The sequence below is a fragment of the Propithecus coquereli genome, unplaced genomic scaffold, assembly GCF_000956105.1.
Source record: "Propithecus coquereli isolate 6110/MARCELLA unplaced genomic scaffold, Pcoq_1.0 Scaffold334, whole genome shotgun sequence".
Taxonomy (NCBI): domain Eukaryota; kingdom Metazoa; phylum Chordata; class Mammalia; order Primates; family Indriidae; genus Propithecus; species Propithecus coquereli.
The window spans coordinates 2,004,120-2,018,152 of NW_012148997.1; the positions used below are offsets into that span (position 1 = coordinate 2,004,120).

General features: G+C 43.9%; 1 protein-coding gene across 1 annotated transcript; it reads right to left on the minus strand.

The window, feature by feature from the left end:
* Positions 1–1,445: 1,445 nt before the first annotated feature.
* Positions 1,446–2,280, minus strand: TMEM139 (transmembrane protein 139). The gene is made up of 2 exons (XM_012650595.1): positions 2,042–2,280; positions 1,446–1,833 (listed from the first exon to the last, which is right to left on the minus strand). The coding sequence occupies exons 1-2, from the start codon at positions 2,278–2,280 to the stop codon at positions 1,446–1,448; spliced, it is 627 nt and encodes a 208-aa protein (XP_012506049.1).
* Positions 2,281–14,033: the final 11,753 nt, after the last annotated feature.

Below are 14,033 nucleotides of genomic sequence, written 5' to 3' on the forward strand. Positions count from 1 at the left end.
CCGGTGCGTGCGCAGGCGCAGAACTCTCGCGGTGGGCGCGTCGTCCAATGGAGTGCGGGAAGGCGCTCGGAGGAAGGGGAAGGGGCGGGGAAAGAGCTAGCGGCCGGCCCTGTCCTACCTGGGAATCCAATTGGTTGTAGATTCCCGCGGAAATCACCCCGGCACCTCCCACTCCTCCTCCCCTGCCTATTGCAGTAACTTCACCGAGACAGGCGAGGTCGGCCTTTTCGTTTATTGAAGTTGAACTGTTGGGGCTAGGGTGCGGAGAAGGTGGAGAGCACTAGGGGGCGCTAGACAAATACCCGCGCGGTGAATGAAGGCCTGCATGGGGAGTGCGGCGTCAGCGATGGTTTAGCAGCTCTCAGTGGCCGAAACCTGTATCACAGCCGCAGCACATAATTCCAGAAAATATGGTGCTCTGTACTGGGATCTGAGAAAACACGGAGGGGGGCTGGGGTAAAACCCAGCGGCCAGAGTGCTGGGTGAAGCTGAAGCGACTAGAGGCACTTTGCAAGTGGCCCGGAACTTCATAATAGGTAAACTACCCCTTCATCCCTCACCAAGAAAGTCGCATGTTATATTCTTTCTGGCCTTCACATCCACCCGTTGTTAAAACTGGAAGTCCGTCCACCCGAGGCCATTTCCTCCACTGTTTTCAGACAAGATGGGGGACCCTGTATTGGGGGCTGTTCTCTAGCCCCTGGGCAGGACAGAGGCACAATAGATACTACCCACATGGAGCGGCAGGAATCTGATATAGGAGCTTTGATTAGCTTTGCTCATCTAGGAGCCTGGGGACATCCCTGTTCACGCTCAGCCCACCCTGTCTGTGGACACATTCTGGCCCATCATTCTGTCTGTATGCGGTCTTCCACCCTTCACCAGCAGTTGTCCCAAGACGGAGACTGAAATATGTGCACAAGGCCTGGCTTCCCATTACCTTGTATTGAAAACACAATAGGCTTTGGAATCAGGATTTTGTTCAAGTTATTTTTATGCAGTGTGCCCTGTGCAAGTTAACAAATTCCTCTGACCCTTGGAATCCTCATTTTTCAGTGAGGATAATAATAGCCTACAAGGCCTGGAAGCAAAAGGGAACTAATAGAGGCAAAGCACCTGGATCTGAAGCAACATAGTTGTCACTCAGAAGCTACTTCTTTTCTTCCTTCTCCAGCTTCTCTGGATCACCTCCTCACCTCACCTCAGTCTAACTCCAGAAATACTGGATATGGGGTAGGTTACTGAATGTTGCCAGAAGGCTCAAATTACACCACCCACATCTCAACTGGGAAGGGCTTACCATAGCCTTACTCTCCTCTGGGTCCAAGTACCCATTTATGATGTCCAGGCAGAAACACAGCTCCTGACACATATAAGACACTGGGAAATGGTCAAATGAATGTGTGGGTCTGGTGTGGGGAGAAAATACATGCTGGGAGAGCTGTTTAGGGGGGTGACCAGTTGTCTTCACGGAAAACGTCATCATCATCAGGGTGACCAAAGCAGACATCATAGGCAGGGGGCGGAGTAAGAGGCTCCAATTTGGGGGGTGCCGCCAAGCTTTGCAGATCAGGAGCAGTGGACACAGCCCGTGGTCCCCGAAGCTGATGGCTGATTGGAATTCTTCCAGGGCCTCCTTCCTGGGCCATAGATCCCTCTGAGCCCACTCGCCTTTCCAGTCTTGTTCTGTGCCCCTCCTGGCCCTCCTCAGGTCCTGGGGGGATCACAATACTGCTGTAGGGGGGTGGTTGGTCCACCTCTTGGTGGCGGTACTGTGATTCCAACACTACTACGGCCTCTTCATACGCTGGCACCTCAAAGGCTTCATTGTCCCTGAGGGAGGAGAAAAAAGGTGGCTTCCTGAAAGCCCTTTTTCCCTTTTGTGTCTGCTACCAACAAAAGATTCCCTGCTGGCACCTGACCCCTTCTCTCACTGTTGCCAGTGACAGAGGAAAGCAGAGACTCTATGCCTCAGAGACTAGAGGGACAGGAGAATGGGCCCAAGGTGTATTCCTCTCATCCTGCCCACCCCTTAACTCACCGTGCATTGCCTGAGGCCCCTGGGCTCTCGGACTGCATTGATTGGAGCCGGAGCACCCATTCCAGAAAACAGGCTAGGAGGCAGGCAAACAAGAAGAAGCCACCCAAGGCGAGAAAGAAATAAGCAACAGGGGCAAAGTCCGGCCGTATGCCCAGCAAAGCCAGCCCCAGGAGGAGGGAGGCGCAGCACAGGAAGATAAACGGCTTTTCCAGTCTCCCCCACAAGTGGCTTGGCACCATGGCCCTCTCCAGGCTCCTGCAAAAAGACACACAGCTGTTGTGTCTAAACTAGCAATTGGCATCATGGCTCTGTCGGATACCAAAGTAACCATATTATACTCCTCTGTTTGGGTTCCAGGTTTTTCAATCTCAAATCAGATAAATGATCTACAGGGTCCCCTCCAGCTCCACAATTCTCTCTCCATATCAGTGTGTGTGGAATAGCCAGGAAACCAGCCCAGGAGCCCTGACCCCCAGCGCTCACATGAGTTTACTGTGTCATGGCTCTGCCTTCCTTCCTTTCTCTTTCTTCCCTGCAGTCTCCCTTCCAGCTCTGTCCCTCTCCACCACCCAGGATCCAGTCCTGGGTGCACTCTGCCTGGGGCCTCAGTGCACACCGGCATCTCTGGAATCCAGGTGATGGGGCAGGCCCTGCCTTTTCCCTGTTATTGCTCCTGTTGGACCTCCACCCCGACCTGCCCAGCCAGGGGCTCTCAGTCGGACCATGCTGGAGAGAGAAGGGGGGAGCCCCACTTACCCTGTCTGACCTGGTCTTCCTCTTTTCTCCACAGTCAGCCCATGCTCCAGCTAGAGGGAGAAAGCTCACACAGGCTTAAGAGAGCCACAGGACACAACTGCGTGGGAAAGAATCTTACAGACAAGGCCCAAGGCCACAGCCAGGGCCCCTGGTAAGTCCAGTCGTCTTTGAGACCCCATATCTGCCAGGGTCCCATTCTCACCCTCTGCTGATCCTAACCCACTAAACTCAATTTCAAGTTTCCTGCCAGGAGTTAGCCCAGGGTCTAGGAGGGGAAGGGGAAGCCTTTTCTTTCCTCGGAAGCAGCAACAACCCGTGGCAGCCCGTACCCCAAAAGCGGCCCGTAGAGAGTCCCCAGAACGCTGTAAAGCAAGGAGCCACAGACCTCTCCTCACACCTCTGCCCTGATCCCAGGACCCTCCGCCCCCGCACCCGGCCCAGGAGTTCCTGGCTCACCTGTCTGCACAGACTCCTCAGAAAGTGGGTTGGGGGGGCAGGAGGGGGAGGTGGAGCCCACGGGCCCCGCCCTCTGCTCTGCCCAGTCTTTCTGTCCCGGCCCAGTCTGCCTCCTCCCCTTCGTTCCCCAAGGCTGACCTCCTGTGACTGCCGCACCTCAGATTTTTTCTGATTTTTGCTCACTCTGCCCCGTACAGTGCTCTAACGTCAGTTCTCCTCTCACTCCCTAAGAGCTTTGCCCTTAGGACCAGAGTTGGAATTAACCTTTCCCTCTCTTTTCTTCTCAATGCATGTTGTATGTTAATTGCAGCCCGGGGCACTTTGCCTTCTATTTGGGTAATTTATTTTGTGGCCGTCTCTCCCAGGTGCCTGGCTTATTTAATCTCCATAGCTCTCAGAGTGCACTGCACACGGCCGGCAGTGGGGTGGGCATGGAATGGGGTGCCTGAGTGCTGTTTCCGCGGCGCCCTGTTTTCTGCACAGGTGTTCGTGTGTACGCTCCTTGGCCCCGCTAACTCTTGGTTTTTCAATGTCCACCTCGGAGATGATACCTGCTGCGGAGCCTGTGTCCACAGAGCTTCCACAGCATTCCTCCCTAAATCTGACCCACTGCTTACCTGGTTATACAGTAGTTTTCTATTTAACTGTTTTCCTTCCAGTATGAGCTTCTCAAGGTGAGTGATCGGTTTCAGTCATCTCTAAATGTTGAAAACTAACATGGTTCCTGACACGTAGTAGGTGCTCATTGAGTAGAGTCATGCTTTTATTAGAAGGCTGTCCTTTCACCTGACCTCACCACACCCAGCGGAGATCCAGAAGCCTCGCTTTTTAGCTGTGAGTCAGGCAGTAAGTAGGTGTGAGGTGGAGAGCGGGTGGAGGCACACTTTGTCCTTGAGCCAGAGAAGGTTAGACAGGGCTGGGCTCTGTTCCTCCAGAGTGTTACTACTGGACAAATCCAGGGGAGCTGCAGACAGTGGGCACACAGCTCAGCCAGGCTCTGCAGGGACTGTGTGTGTGTGTGTGTGTGTGTGTGTGTGTGTTTCAGAGAGAGAGAGAGAATGGCAATGAATGTTTCCATACTGGTATGTATGCGCCGGTGGTGGTGGTCCATTGTTGAAAATGATTCTCTGTCCCAGATTAATAGTGGGGAGAGGAAGGAGACCTAGCAGGAAGGCTGTGGTCCTCTAAATGAGGTGTGTCTCTATTTGAAGTAGGAATGGGAGTGAGAGGAGGGCTGATTGTTGCTTTGTTTCCACCAATTTCGTTCCTATTCAGCTCATGTAGGGAAAGTATTTGGAATCAGGATTTCCATCTACAGTTCATATATGAATAGAAGGAAATTGGCCAAGGGTCATCGGTATGTATGATAAGTAAGGGGACTCTGTTAAGGAGTGAGTTCTGGGGGTGGGGGTGTAGGTTAAGTAAGAGGCAAGGGCCAGCATTGTGGCCTGAACTTCTGAGTGTGGGGGCCTATGCAGTCTGGGAAAGGAGGACCTTTGTAGCTAAGGCTCTTGGTTGCAATGAAGAGATTTGTTAATTGAGGTAACAATTGGATCCAAATCAGAGAGGCTAGACTGCTGCCTGCTAGGCTGTTCATATATTCTCTATTCCAATATTTTAAAATCGATTTTCTAAAAATTGCATTTGTTTAAAAAAAGTTATGAAACATCAAAAAGCTAAAGAAAATAATGACCCACAATCTCATTATCCTAACATGGCCATTTAAGATTTTTACATATTTTTTCCAGGCTGTCTATATACAAACCATAATGTGCGCTAGTTGGAATCAGAGTATATTCACCACTTTGTATTGTTAAGAAATTTTAAACTTTATACAGTATATATTTCGCCTGTTGATACAGTCATGGTAGTAATTTTTAACAGCCATATACTATTTTATTGAATGCAAATGCCATAATTTGATTAAAATACCCTATGATAATTGAGCTCATTTTATGACATTTTTTTGGTCATTAAAAAGAATGCTGCAAGAATCAGAAAGTAGACTAGAGGTTGCTAGGGGGTGGCTAGAGGGGAGGGAGAAACAGGGAGTAACTGCTAATGGGTTTCTTTTTGGGGTGATGAAAATGTTCTATAATTAGATAGTGGTGATGTTTACACAACTCTGAATAATACTAAAAACACCCCTCTGAATTGTGCCTTAAAAGAGTGAATTATATCTTAATAAAGCCATTTAAAAAATAATGCAATGAACGTCTTATGTGTAGTTTTCCCCTTTTTTTGGATTATTTCCTCAGGATGAATTTTAAGAAATGTTAGAGTGGCAAACAATATGGAAATTTTTTATTGCCCTGAATATATATGGCCCACTTGTTTCCAAAAGGTCTTCCTTTCCTTTCTTTTTTATCAACTTAATATTCTTAGCAAAACATGAATGCACCACTTAATTCAATTGGCATTCCCCTTCCTACTTGCCTGTCTCTGACAAGCTCTGCTGGAGATTTAATTATTCCTCTCTGCCCATGATTCCTACCTCATTTTGGGGAATGACGGCGAAGGGAAGCGAGAGAGCAAGGGGAACAAGGGAAAAGCCGAGCTAATGGCCTGACTCCCACTGAGATCGGGCTGCCTCTTGCAATGTGCTTGTCTCTGTGGCTTTGTATTCCGTGATTTCGTGTTTCTGAATCTGGGTCTGCTTTATAGTTGTAGCCAATATATGTAGAATGTTTTTTGTGTCTGCTCACTGTGCTAAATACTTTACACAAATTAAATAATTTAAAATACGTACAATATGATAGGAGGTAGTTTCTATAATTATGTCCATTTTATAGATGAGGCCAGAAACTCAAGGAATGGTGAGTAGCTAATTAAGGGCGGGGTCAGGATTTGAACCCACAGTCTGACCCCCGAACCCTGGCTCTTAAGCACTGCGTCATTTCACTCTGAACACTCTTTTGGGCTTCCCTCCTAATGATAATTTAACAAAACACCTATGGCATTCTGAGATCGTTATTCTGGTCTTTTCTGGAGGAGAGGTTAGATTCTATTTTCCCCCACCATTTTGGCATCTTAAGAAAAGGCTGGTCTTCAGGCAGCGAAGGTAGCCAAGGAGACCATCAGAAGATAAAATAAAGTTACCGACAGATGAGGCAGGATAGGGAAATTAAGATGGCAGGCTCTGTATCAGGATGCTTACCTTTTATCAGCTAATTAAGACTGATTATAAAAGATAGAACTTTTAACTGAATAGCCACAGAACCCAATGCAGGTGACTTCTAAAAGGATATTGGTGGTCATAGATATGTATATCTCTTTGTGTAGAAACAATTGATTTGGCCCACATACGTGATTTCATTTTATCCTTAATAAAAGACCTGTGGGATAAGTCTGATTACCATTTTCATTTTTACAGAGGAGGAAACCAGCTTGGAGAAAGTCCATGATTTGTTTAGTTAAAACCAAACTCCCAGAACCTTGACCTTTTAATTCAGCTGGCTGTATTTTTCTCTTCATTAATTGCCTGAGTCGTAGCTCCTCCAGATGCGTAGGGAAGGTGGATAAATGGTTTAACATGAAGTGGGTAAGCAGCATTGATATTTCTGAGATGGAAATGCTTCCGATGAATCATAAATCCTCAAGCAGGTGAAGATAAATACATGCTTTTGTGGTGAGCTGAGAGCTTTACAATAAGGGGTTAATAAATGAACTAAGCAGAAAACCAGGGGCTAGCTAAATTATAGCTACATAGTTGAAGTGATACACTGAAAGAATAGTCTTTTGTCTAATAACTGCCATCTGCTTCTGTAACCCTGCTTGCAGCTTGCTTTAAGGATTTGTAATCTGCCTTCGGGCGCCAGAGATCTGTGAGGGCAACTATGCCCTGTGACCTTGTATCTTACAACCCAGACTTCACTCCCCGCTTTTGTTCCCTGAACACCTGCACTGTGCCACACAGCCTCCCTCAAAAATAGTATAAAACCCTCGTAGAAACTTGAGATGGTGCCATCCTCTCGTACTGCTTTTATGCGGGCGGAGGTGGTCGCTGGCCAGCTAATAAAGACTCTCAATTTGGCTTCATTGAATTCTCCTGTGGTCTGTTTGTGCCCTCCATACTACAACACTTTCATCCTCATCCACTAGTTTCAATGTTGGACAAAGCTCACTAGGAAAGACCTGAGTGAACAGTGGGGCTGAGGCAGTTGCTGCAGCCTCGATATTCGGCACTAAGCCACAAAAAGCTATTTGGAAATTTGAGAAATTGCGTGTGGGTGTTGCTGAGTAACAACAACAAAAAAGGCATTGTGTTTGATAGAAATGTCTATAGATACTGGCAGCAGAGTCCCACGTGAAAATGCCCCTAGATATGAGCAAACAGGAGGCTCCATGGTTCAGCCATGTGCTTTGGAGATGGCCAAACCTGGTTTCAAATCCCAGTTCTACCACTTACTAGCCGTGTGACCTTGGGTGAGTTCCTTAACCTTTCTGAGCTCCAGTTTACAAGTTTATTACCGCTTCCCCACCCTGCTCCTCCAGCTTAGTGAGCTACAGCCAAGGCCAGAGTTGTGGTTTGAATGTTATATAATGGGTACATCTGTGTGGGAGCAGCAGGAGGCACCTTCTTGTCACTGGGACCGGATTTAGCCCTGGAGCATTTGTTTGTAACTGCATTGCACATAGCCCTGTGCTGACTTCTAAGGATATCTACCCAGGAAAGCTAACACATTTGATCTTGGTCTTTAGGATTTTCTGATGTGGGTAGAAAGATAAGACACTCATATGAAATAATTAAATAATGATTAAAGATAGTATCTAAGAAAGTATCAATGTTTGGATATTTTCACATTTAAAAAAACATAAAGATTTAAGATATGGATTACTAAAATAGAATTATTTTAGTTAATTAAAAATAATGTATACTTCTGGTATAAAATATCACAGTCAAAAAAGTTATAGTAAAAAAGTAAGTTTCCTTTATACCCCCAAACTGCAGTCTCTCAGTCATCTTCCCTAGAGGTGATCTGTTTCCCAGCTTTTTCTGGATATCCCCACCCCAGAGAGACTACAAATATGCAAAAGTAATACATACAGACTCCCTTTCTTTATATTCATGGGAGCATGCTATAGCTATTGCTTTATATTTTGCTTTTTCCACCTAACAATATATGTTGGAGATTGTTCCATATCAATATATATAGATTAGGGGATGGACACGCTTGAAGCTCTGACTGGGGTGGGACAAGAACAATATATGTAACTTAAACATTTGTACTCCTATAATATGCTGAAATTTAAAAAATTAAAAAAATATATATATCAATATATATAGACCATTTTATTGTGATTTATTAAAAACATACAGTAAAGAATTTTGCAGTGAACACCCATGTACCCACTACCTAGATTTAATAATTAACATTATAGTTTACTTACTTTTTTACATGTGTATTCATATATCCATCCCTTTTATCCATCAATACATCTTATTTTTTGATACATTTTAAAATAAGTTGTGAACATCAGTACACTTCTGCCTAAACATTATGCTTCAGCATGCAGAGAAGTAATTAGAGTTTTATATTTGTTTATAGTTAATTTTTTTCCTTTGAGGTAAAATTTGCCTACAATGAAACACACAGATTTTAGGGGGACAATTGCATGAGTTTTGATAAAGACATATACTTGTGTAACTCAAACTCTAATCAAGATACAAAACATTAGTAACACCCAGAAAGTTTCCTCATATATCTTCACAGTCAATCCCATTTGCAAATATTATTTCTTTATTTCTTTGCATTTCTATTATATACATATATTTTTCTTTAGAGACAGGGTCTCACTTTGTCACCCAGTCTGGGGTGCAGTGGCAGGATTCACAGCTCACTGCAACCTCTAATGTCTCATCTGCACTTAGGCGATCCTCCTGCCTCAGCTTCCCCAGTAGCTGGGACTACAGATTCACACCACTGTAGCCAGCTAATTTTTTTATATTTTGTAGAGACAGGGTCTTTCTATGTTGTCAGGTTGGTCTTAAACTGTCCTCAAGCAGTCTTCCAGCCTTGGCCTCCCAAAGTACTGGGATTGCAGGCATGAGCCATCACACCTGGCCCCATCTATTATATTCTTTCAAAATATATTTTTATATTATAATATGTCATATAGTTAATTGTATTTTATTTTCTAGAACAACTATTAATTTGTTTAGTGACTCTCCAACTGACAACCATTTAGATTTTTAAAGGATTTTCCAATTAATATCTTTCCATAGGTGTCTTTATTCACATGTCAGAAAATTCCTAAAAGTGAAGTTTTTGATGCATACTGCCAAATTGTCCTCTAAAGAAATTGTAACAATTCATATTCCCACTGGCATTGCAGGAGTGCTTGCTTCCTCACACCCTGAGCAGCAGTGAGTTATCAAGCTTGGATCCAATAAATTTTTGTTGTTCACTTGCTGTACAGACACTGGTATAGACAATCATAGATCAGATAGGAATCACACTCTCAAAGAGCTTACGGTCCGGAAGAGGGAAGACGTGTATACAACTGACTGTGAGACAAGGTACAAAGTAACAAATGTTGGGTGGGGCTTACAAAGCGCTACTGGGGTTCAGAGAGGAAACTTAGTGCTGAGAAGGGGGGCGGTCAGGAATGCGTCATGAAGGATAGGGTTTGTTCGCATTCCTTTTGTGTCCATCTCAATATTAGGCATGGAGTAGACAATAAATATTTGTTGTATTATTTATTGGTCATTAGTGAATAGTTGGTACTTTAATGATTCATGATCTTTTGATCCTCCCTCAATTTCCTACTCCCACCCCCCATACCATTTTCCAATCTGGTACTAACTGGAGCCTGCCACACCCTTGGTTGTGGGCTTGGCTAAGGAGGGAGTTGGTCTCATGCAAGCCAAGGGTGTTAGTTTCTCCCAAAGACATTGAAGGAACTCCGTGGGGTGGGATTAAAGGATGAGTAAGGAGCAAGGGTCCAGCTGGCCTCCTAGCCTCCACTCCCCTCTTACCTGGGCGTCTGAGTGTTTACCTTTTTCTCCTTCCACTTTTGCTTGTTCCTGGGAATAGCAGTTGTATAAGGGGCTATGACTCCTCTGAGAAAGAGAATGACAACTCATGGGCCCCAAACTCCTGTCTTCCACTTGGACTCCTGCATCTCTTTTTCACTTCTCTCACTCACTTACTTCCTGTGTCTTTGTTCCATGTGTGAGCATGCTTCGTTTTATTGAACTTCACTTTACTGTGGTTTGCAGGCACTATATTTTTTACAAACTGAAGGTTTGTGGCAACCCTGCATGAGCCCAGTCTATGGATGCCATTTTTCCAACAACAGGTGTTCTCTTTATGTCTCTGTGTCACATTTTGGTAATTCTCACAGTATTTCAAACTTTTGCATTATGTCTGTTATGATGATCTGGGATCAATGATCTTTGATGTTACTATTGTAATTGTTTTGGGGCACCACAAACTGTGTCCATGTGACACAATGAACTTAACTGATAAAGCCTGTTTTGTTCTGACTGCTCCATCTACTGGCCGTTCCCCCATCTCTCTCCCTCTCCTTGGGCATCCCTATTCCCTGAGACCCTATACTGAGACTAGGCCAATTAATAACCCTACTACAATGGCCTCTAAGTGTTCAAGTGAAAGGAAGAGTCTCACGTCTCTTACTTTAAATCAAAAGCTAGTACTGACTAAACTTAATGAGGAAGGCATGTTGAAAGCTGAGATAAGCTCAGCTAAGCCTATCACCCAATGGTTAGCTGAGTTGTGACTACAAAGGAAAATTTCTTGAAGGAAATTGAAAGTGCTACTCCAGTGAGTACACGAATGATAAAGCAAAACAGCCTCATTGCTGACATCGAGAAAGTTTTGCTGTTCTGTATAGATGATCAAACCAGCCACAACTTTCCCTTAAGCCAAAGCCCAATCCAGAGCAAAGTTCTAACTTTTTTCAATTCAGTGAAGACTGAGAGAAGTGACAAAGCTGCGGAAGAAAAGTTTGAAGCTAACAGGTTGGTTTATGAGATTTCAGTAAAGAAGCTGCCTCCATAACATAAAAGTGTAAGGTGAAGCAGCAAGTGCTGATGTAGAAGCTGCAGCAAGTGATCCAGCAGAGCTAGCTAAGATCATTAACGAAGGTGGCTATACTAAACAACAGATTTTCAATGTAGACAAAACAACCTTTTGTAGGAAGAAGATGCCGTCTAGTATTTTTATAGCTATAGAGAAGTCAGTGTCTGGCTTCAAAACGTCAAAGGACAGGCTGACTCTTTTGTTAGGGGTTAATGCACTTGGTGACTTTAAGTTGAAGCCAATACTCACTTATCATTTTGAAAATCCTAGGGCCCTTAAGAATGATACTAAATCTACTCTGCCTGTATTCTATAAATGGAGCATCAAAGCCTGGATGACAGTACATCTGTTTACAACATGGTTTACTGAATCTTTTTTTTTTTTTTTTTTTGAGACAGAGTCTCACTGTGTTGCCTGGGCTAGAGTGCCGTGGCATCAGCCTAGCTCACAGCAACCTCAGACTCCTGGGCTCAAGCAATCCTACTGCCTCAGCCTCCCCAGTAGCTGGGACTACAGGCATGCGCCACCATGCCCGGCTAATTTTTTCTATATATTTTTAGCTGTCCAATTAATTTTTTTCTATTTTTGGTAGAGACGGGGTCTCGCTCTTGTTCAGGCTGGTCTCGAGCTCCTGAGCTCAAACAATCCGCCCGCCTCGGCCTCCCAGAGTGCTAGGATTACAGGCGTGAGCCACCGCGCCCGGCGGTTTACTGAATCTTTTAAGCTCACCATTGAGACCTGTTGCTCAGAAAAAAGATTCTTTCAAAATATTACTGCTCACTGACAATACACCTAGTCACCAAAGAGCCTTGATGGAGATGTACAAGGAGATTAATGTCATTTTCATGCCTGCTAACACAACATCTATTCTGCATTCCATGGAGCAAGGGTGGTTTTGACTTGCAAGTCTTATTATTTAAGAAATACACTTTGCGAGGCTATAGCGGTTACAGAGAATGATTCCTCTGATGGATTTGGGCAAAGTAAACTTAAAACCTTCTGGAAAGGATTCACTATTCTAGATGCCATAAGAATATCCATGAATCATGGGAGGAGGTCAAAATATCATCATTAACAGGAGTTTAAAAGAAGTTGATTTCAACTTTCATGGATGACTTTGAGGGATTCAAGAGTTCAGTGGAGCAAGTAGCTAAAGACGTGGTAAAAACAGCAAAAGGACAAGAATTAGAATCGGAGCCTGAAGATTTGACTGAATTGCTGCAATCTCATGATAAAACCTGAATGGATGAGGAGTTGTTTCTTACAGATGAACAAAGAAAGTGCTTTCTTGAGAAGGAATCTACTCTTGGTGAAGATGCTGTGAACATTGTTGAAATGACAACAAAGGGTTTGGAATATTACATAAACTTAATTGATAAAACAGTGGCAGAGTTTAAGAGGATTGACTCCAATTTTGAAAGAAGTTCTATGGGTAAATTCCTATCAAACAGCACTGAATGCTACAGAGAAATCTTTCATGAAGGGCACAGTCAATCGATGCGGCAAACTTCATTGTTGTCTTATTTGAAGAAATTGCCACAGCCACCCCAACCTTCAGCATCCGCTGGTATACAGTAACGTGCTGTACAGGTGTGTAGCCTAGGACCAATAGGCCATACCGTATAGCCTAGGTGTGTAGTAGGCTATACCACCTAGGTTTCTGTAAGTACTGCACACTCTGTTGTGTTCACACAACAAAGAAATTGTCCAACAATGCATTTCTCAGAATATATCTCCCATTAAGTGCTACATGACTCTGTGTGTGTGTGTGTGTGTGTGTGTGTGTGTATACACATATAATACCATATTTTAAAAATCCATTCATCTGTTGATGGACACTTAGATTGATTCCATATCTTGGCTATTGTGAGTATGCTGCAATGAACACGGGAGTGCAGATATCTCTTTGACATACTGATTTCTTTTGGATATATACTGAGAAGTCGGATTGATGAATCATATGATAGTTCCATTTTTAGTTTTTTGAGAAACCTCTGTCCTACTCTCCATAATGTCTGTACTAATTTATATTCCTACCAACAGTATACAAGGATTCTTTTTTCTCTATATCCTTACCAATACCTGTTATCTTTCATCTTTTTGATAATTGCCATTCTGACAAGATATGAGGTGCTTTCTCATTGTGATTTTAATTTGCACTTCCCTGATGATTAGTAATGTTGAGCATAAGCCTGTTGACCATTTGGTCGTCTTTTAAGAAATGTCTATTCAAGTCCTTTTACCATTTTTAATTGTATTATTTGTTTTCTTGCTATTGAGTTCTTTATATATTTTGGGTTTTTTTTTTTTTTTAGACAAAGTCTTGCTCTGTTGCCTGGGCTAGAGTGCTGTGGCGTCGGCCTAGCTCACAGCAACCTCAAACTCCTGGGCTCAAGCGATCCTTCTGCTTCAGCCTCCCGGGTAGCTGGGACTACAGGTATGCTTCTATATATTTTTAGTTGTCCAGCCAATTTCTTTCTATTTTTAGTGAGACAGGGTCTCACTCTTGCTCAGGCTTCTTTATATATTTTGAATATTAATCCCTTGTCAGATGAATAGTTTGAAAATATTTTCTCCTGTTCTGTGAGTTTAACATGTAAATATCCCAACATATATAAGAGGATAGTATAAAGAGCTCCCTATGCATCCATCACTCAGCTCCAACAATTATCAACATTTTGCCAGTCTTGTTTCTTCTATTCCTTCCCACCTCCCACCTTTTAAAAAGCATCTTA

Bases quoted from the DNA above. Each gene is read 5' to 3' on its own strand.
- TMEM139 (XM_012650595.1), bottom strand. From the start codon at position 2,280: ATGGTGCCAAGCCACTTGTGGGGGAGACTGGAAAAGCCGTTTATCTTC. The intron at 1,834-2,041 runs GTGAGTTAAGGG...CTCCTCCCTCAG, and splicing joins GGGGCCTCAGGCAATGCACG to GGACAATGAAGCCTTTGAGG.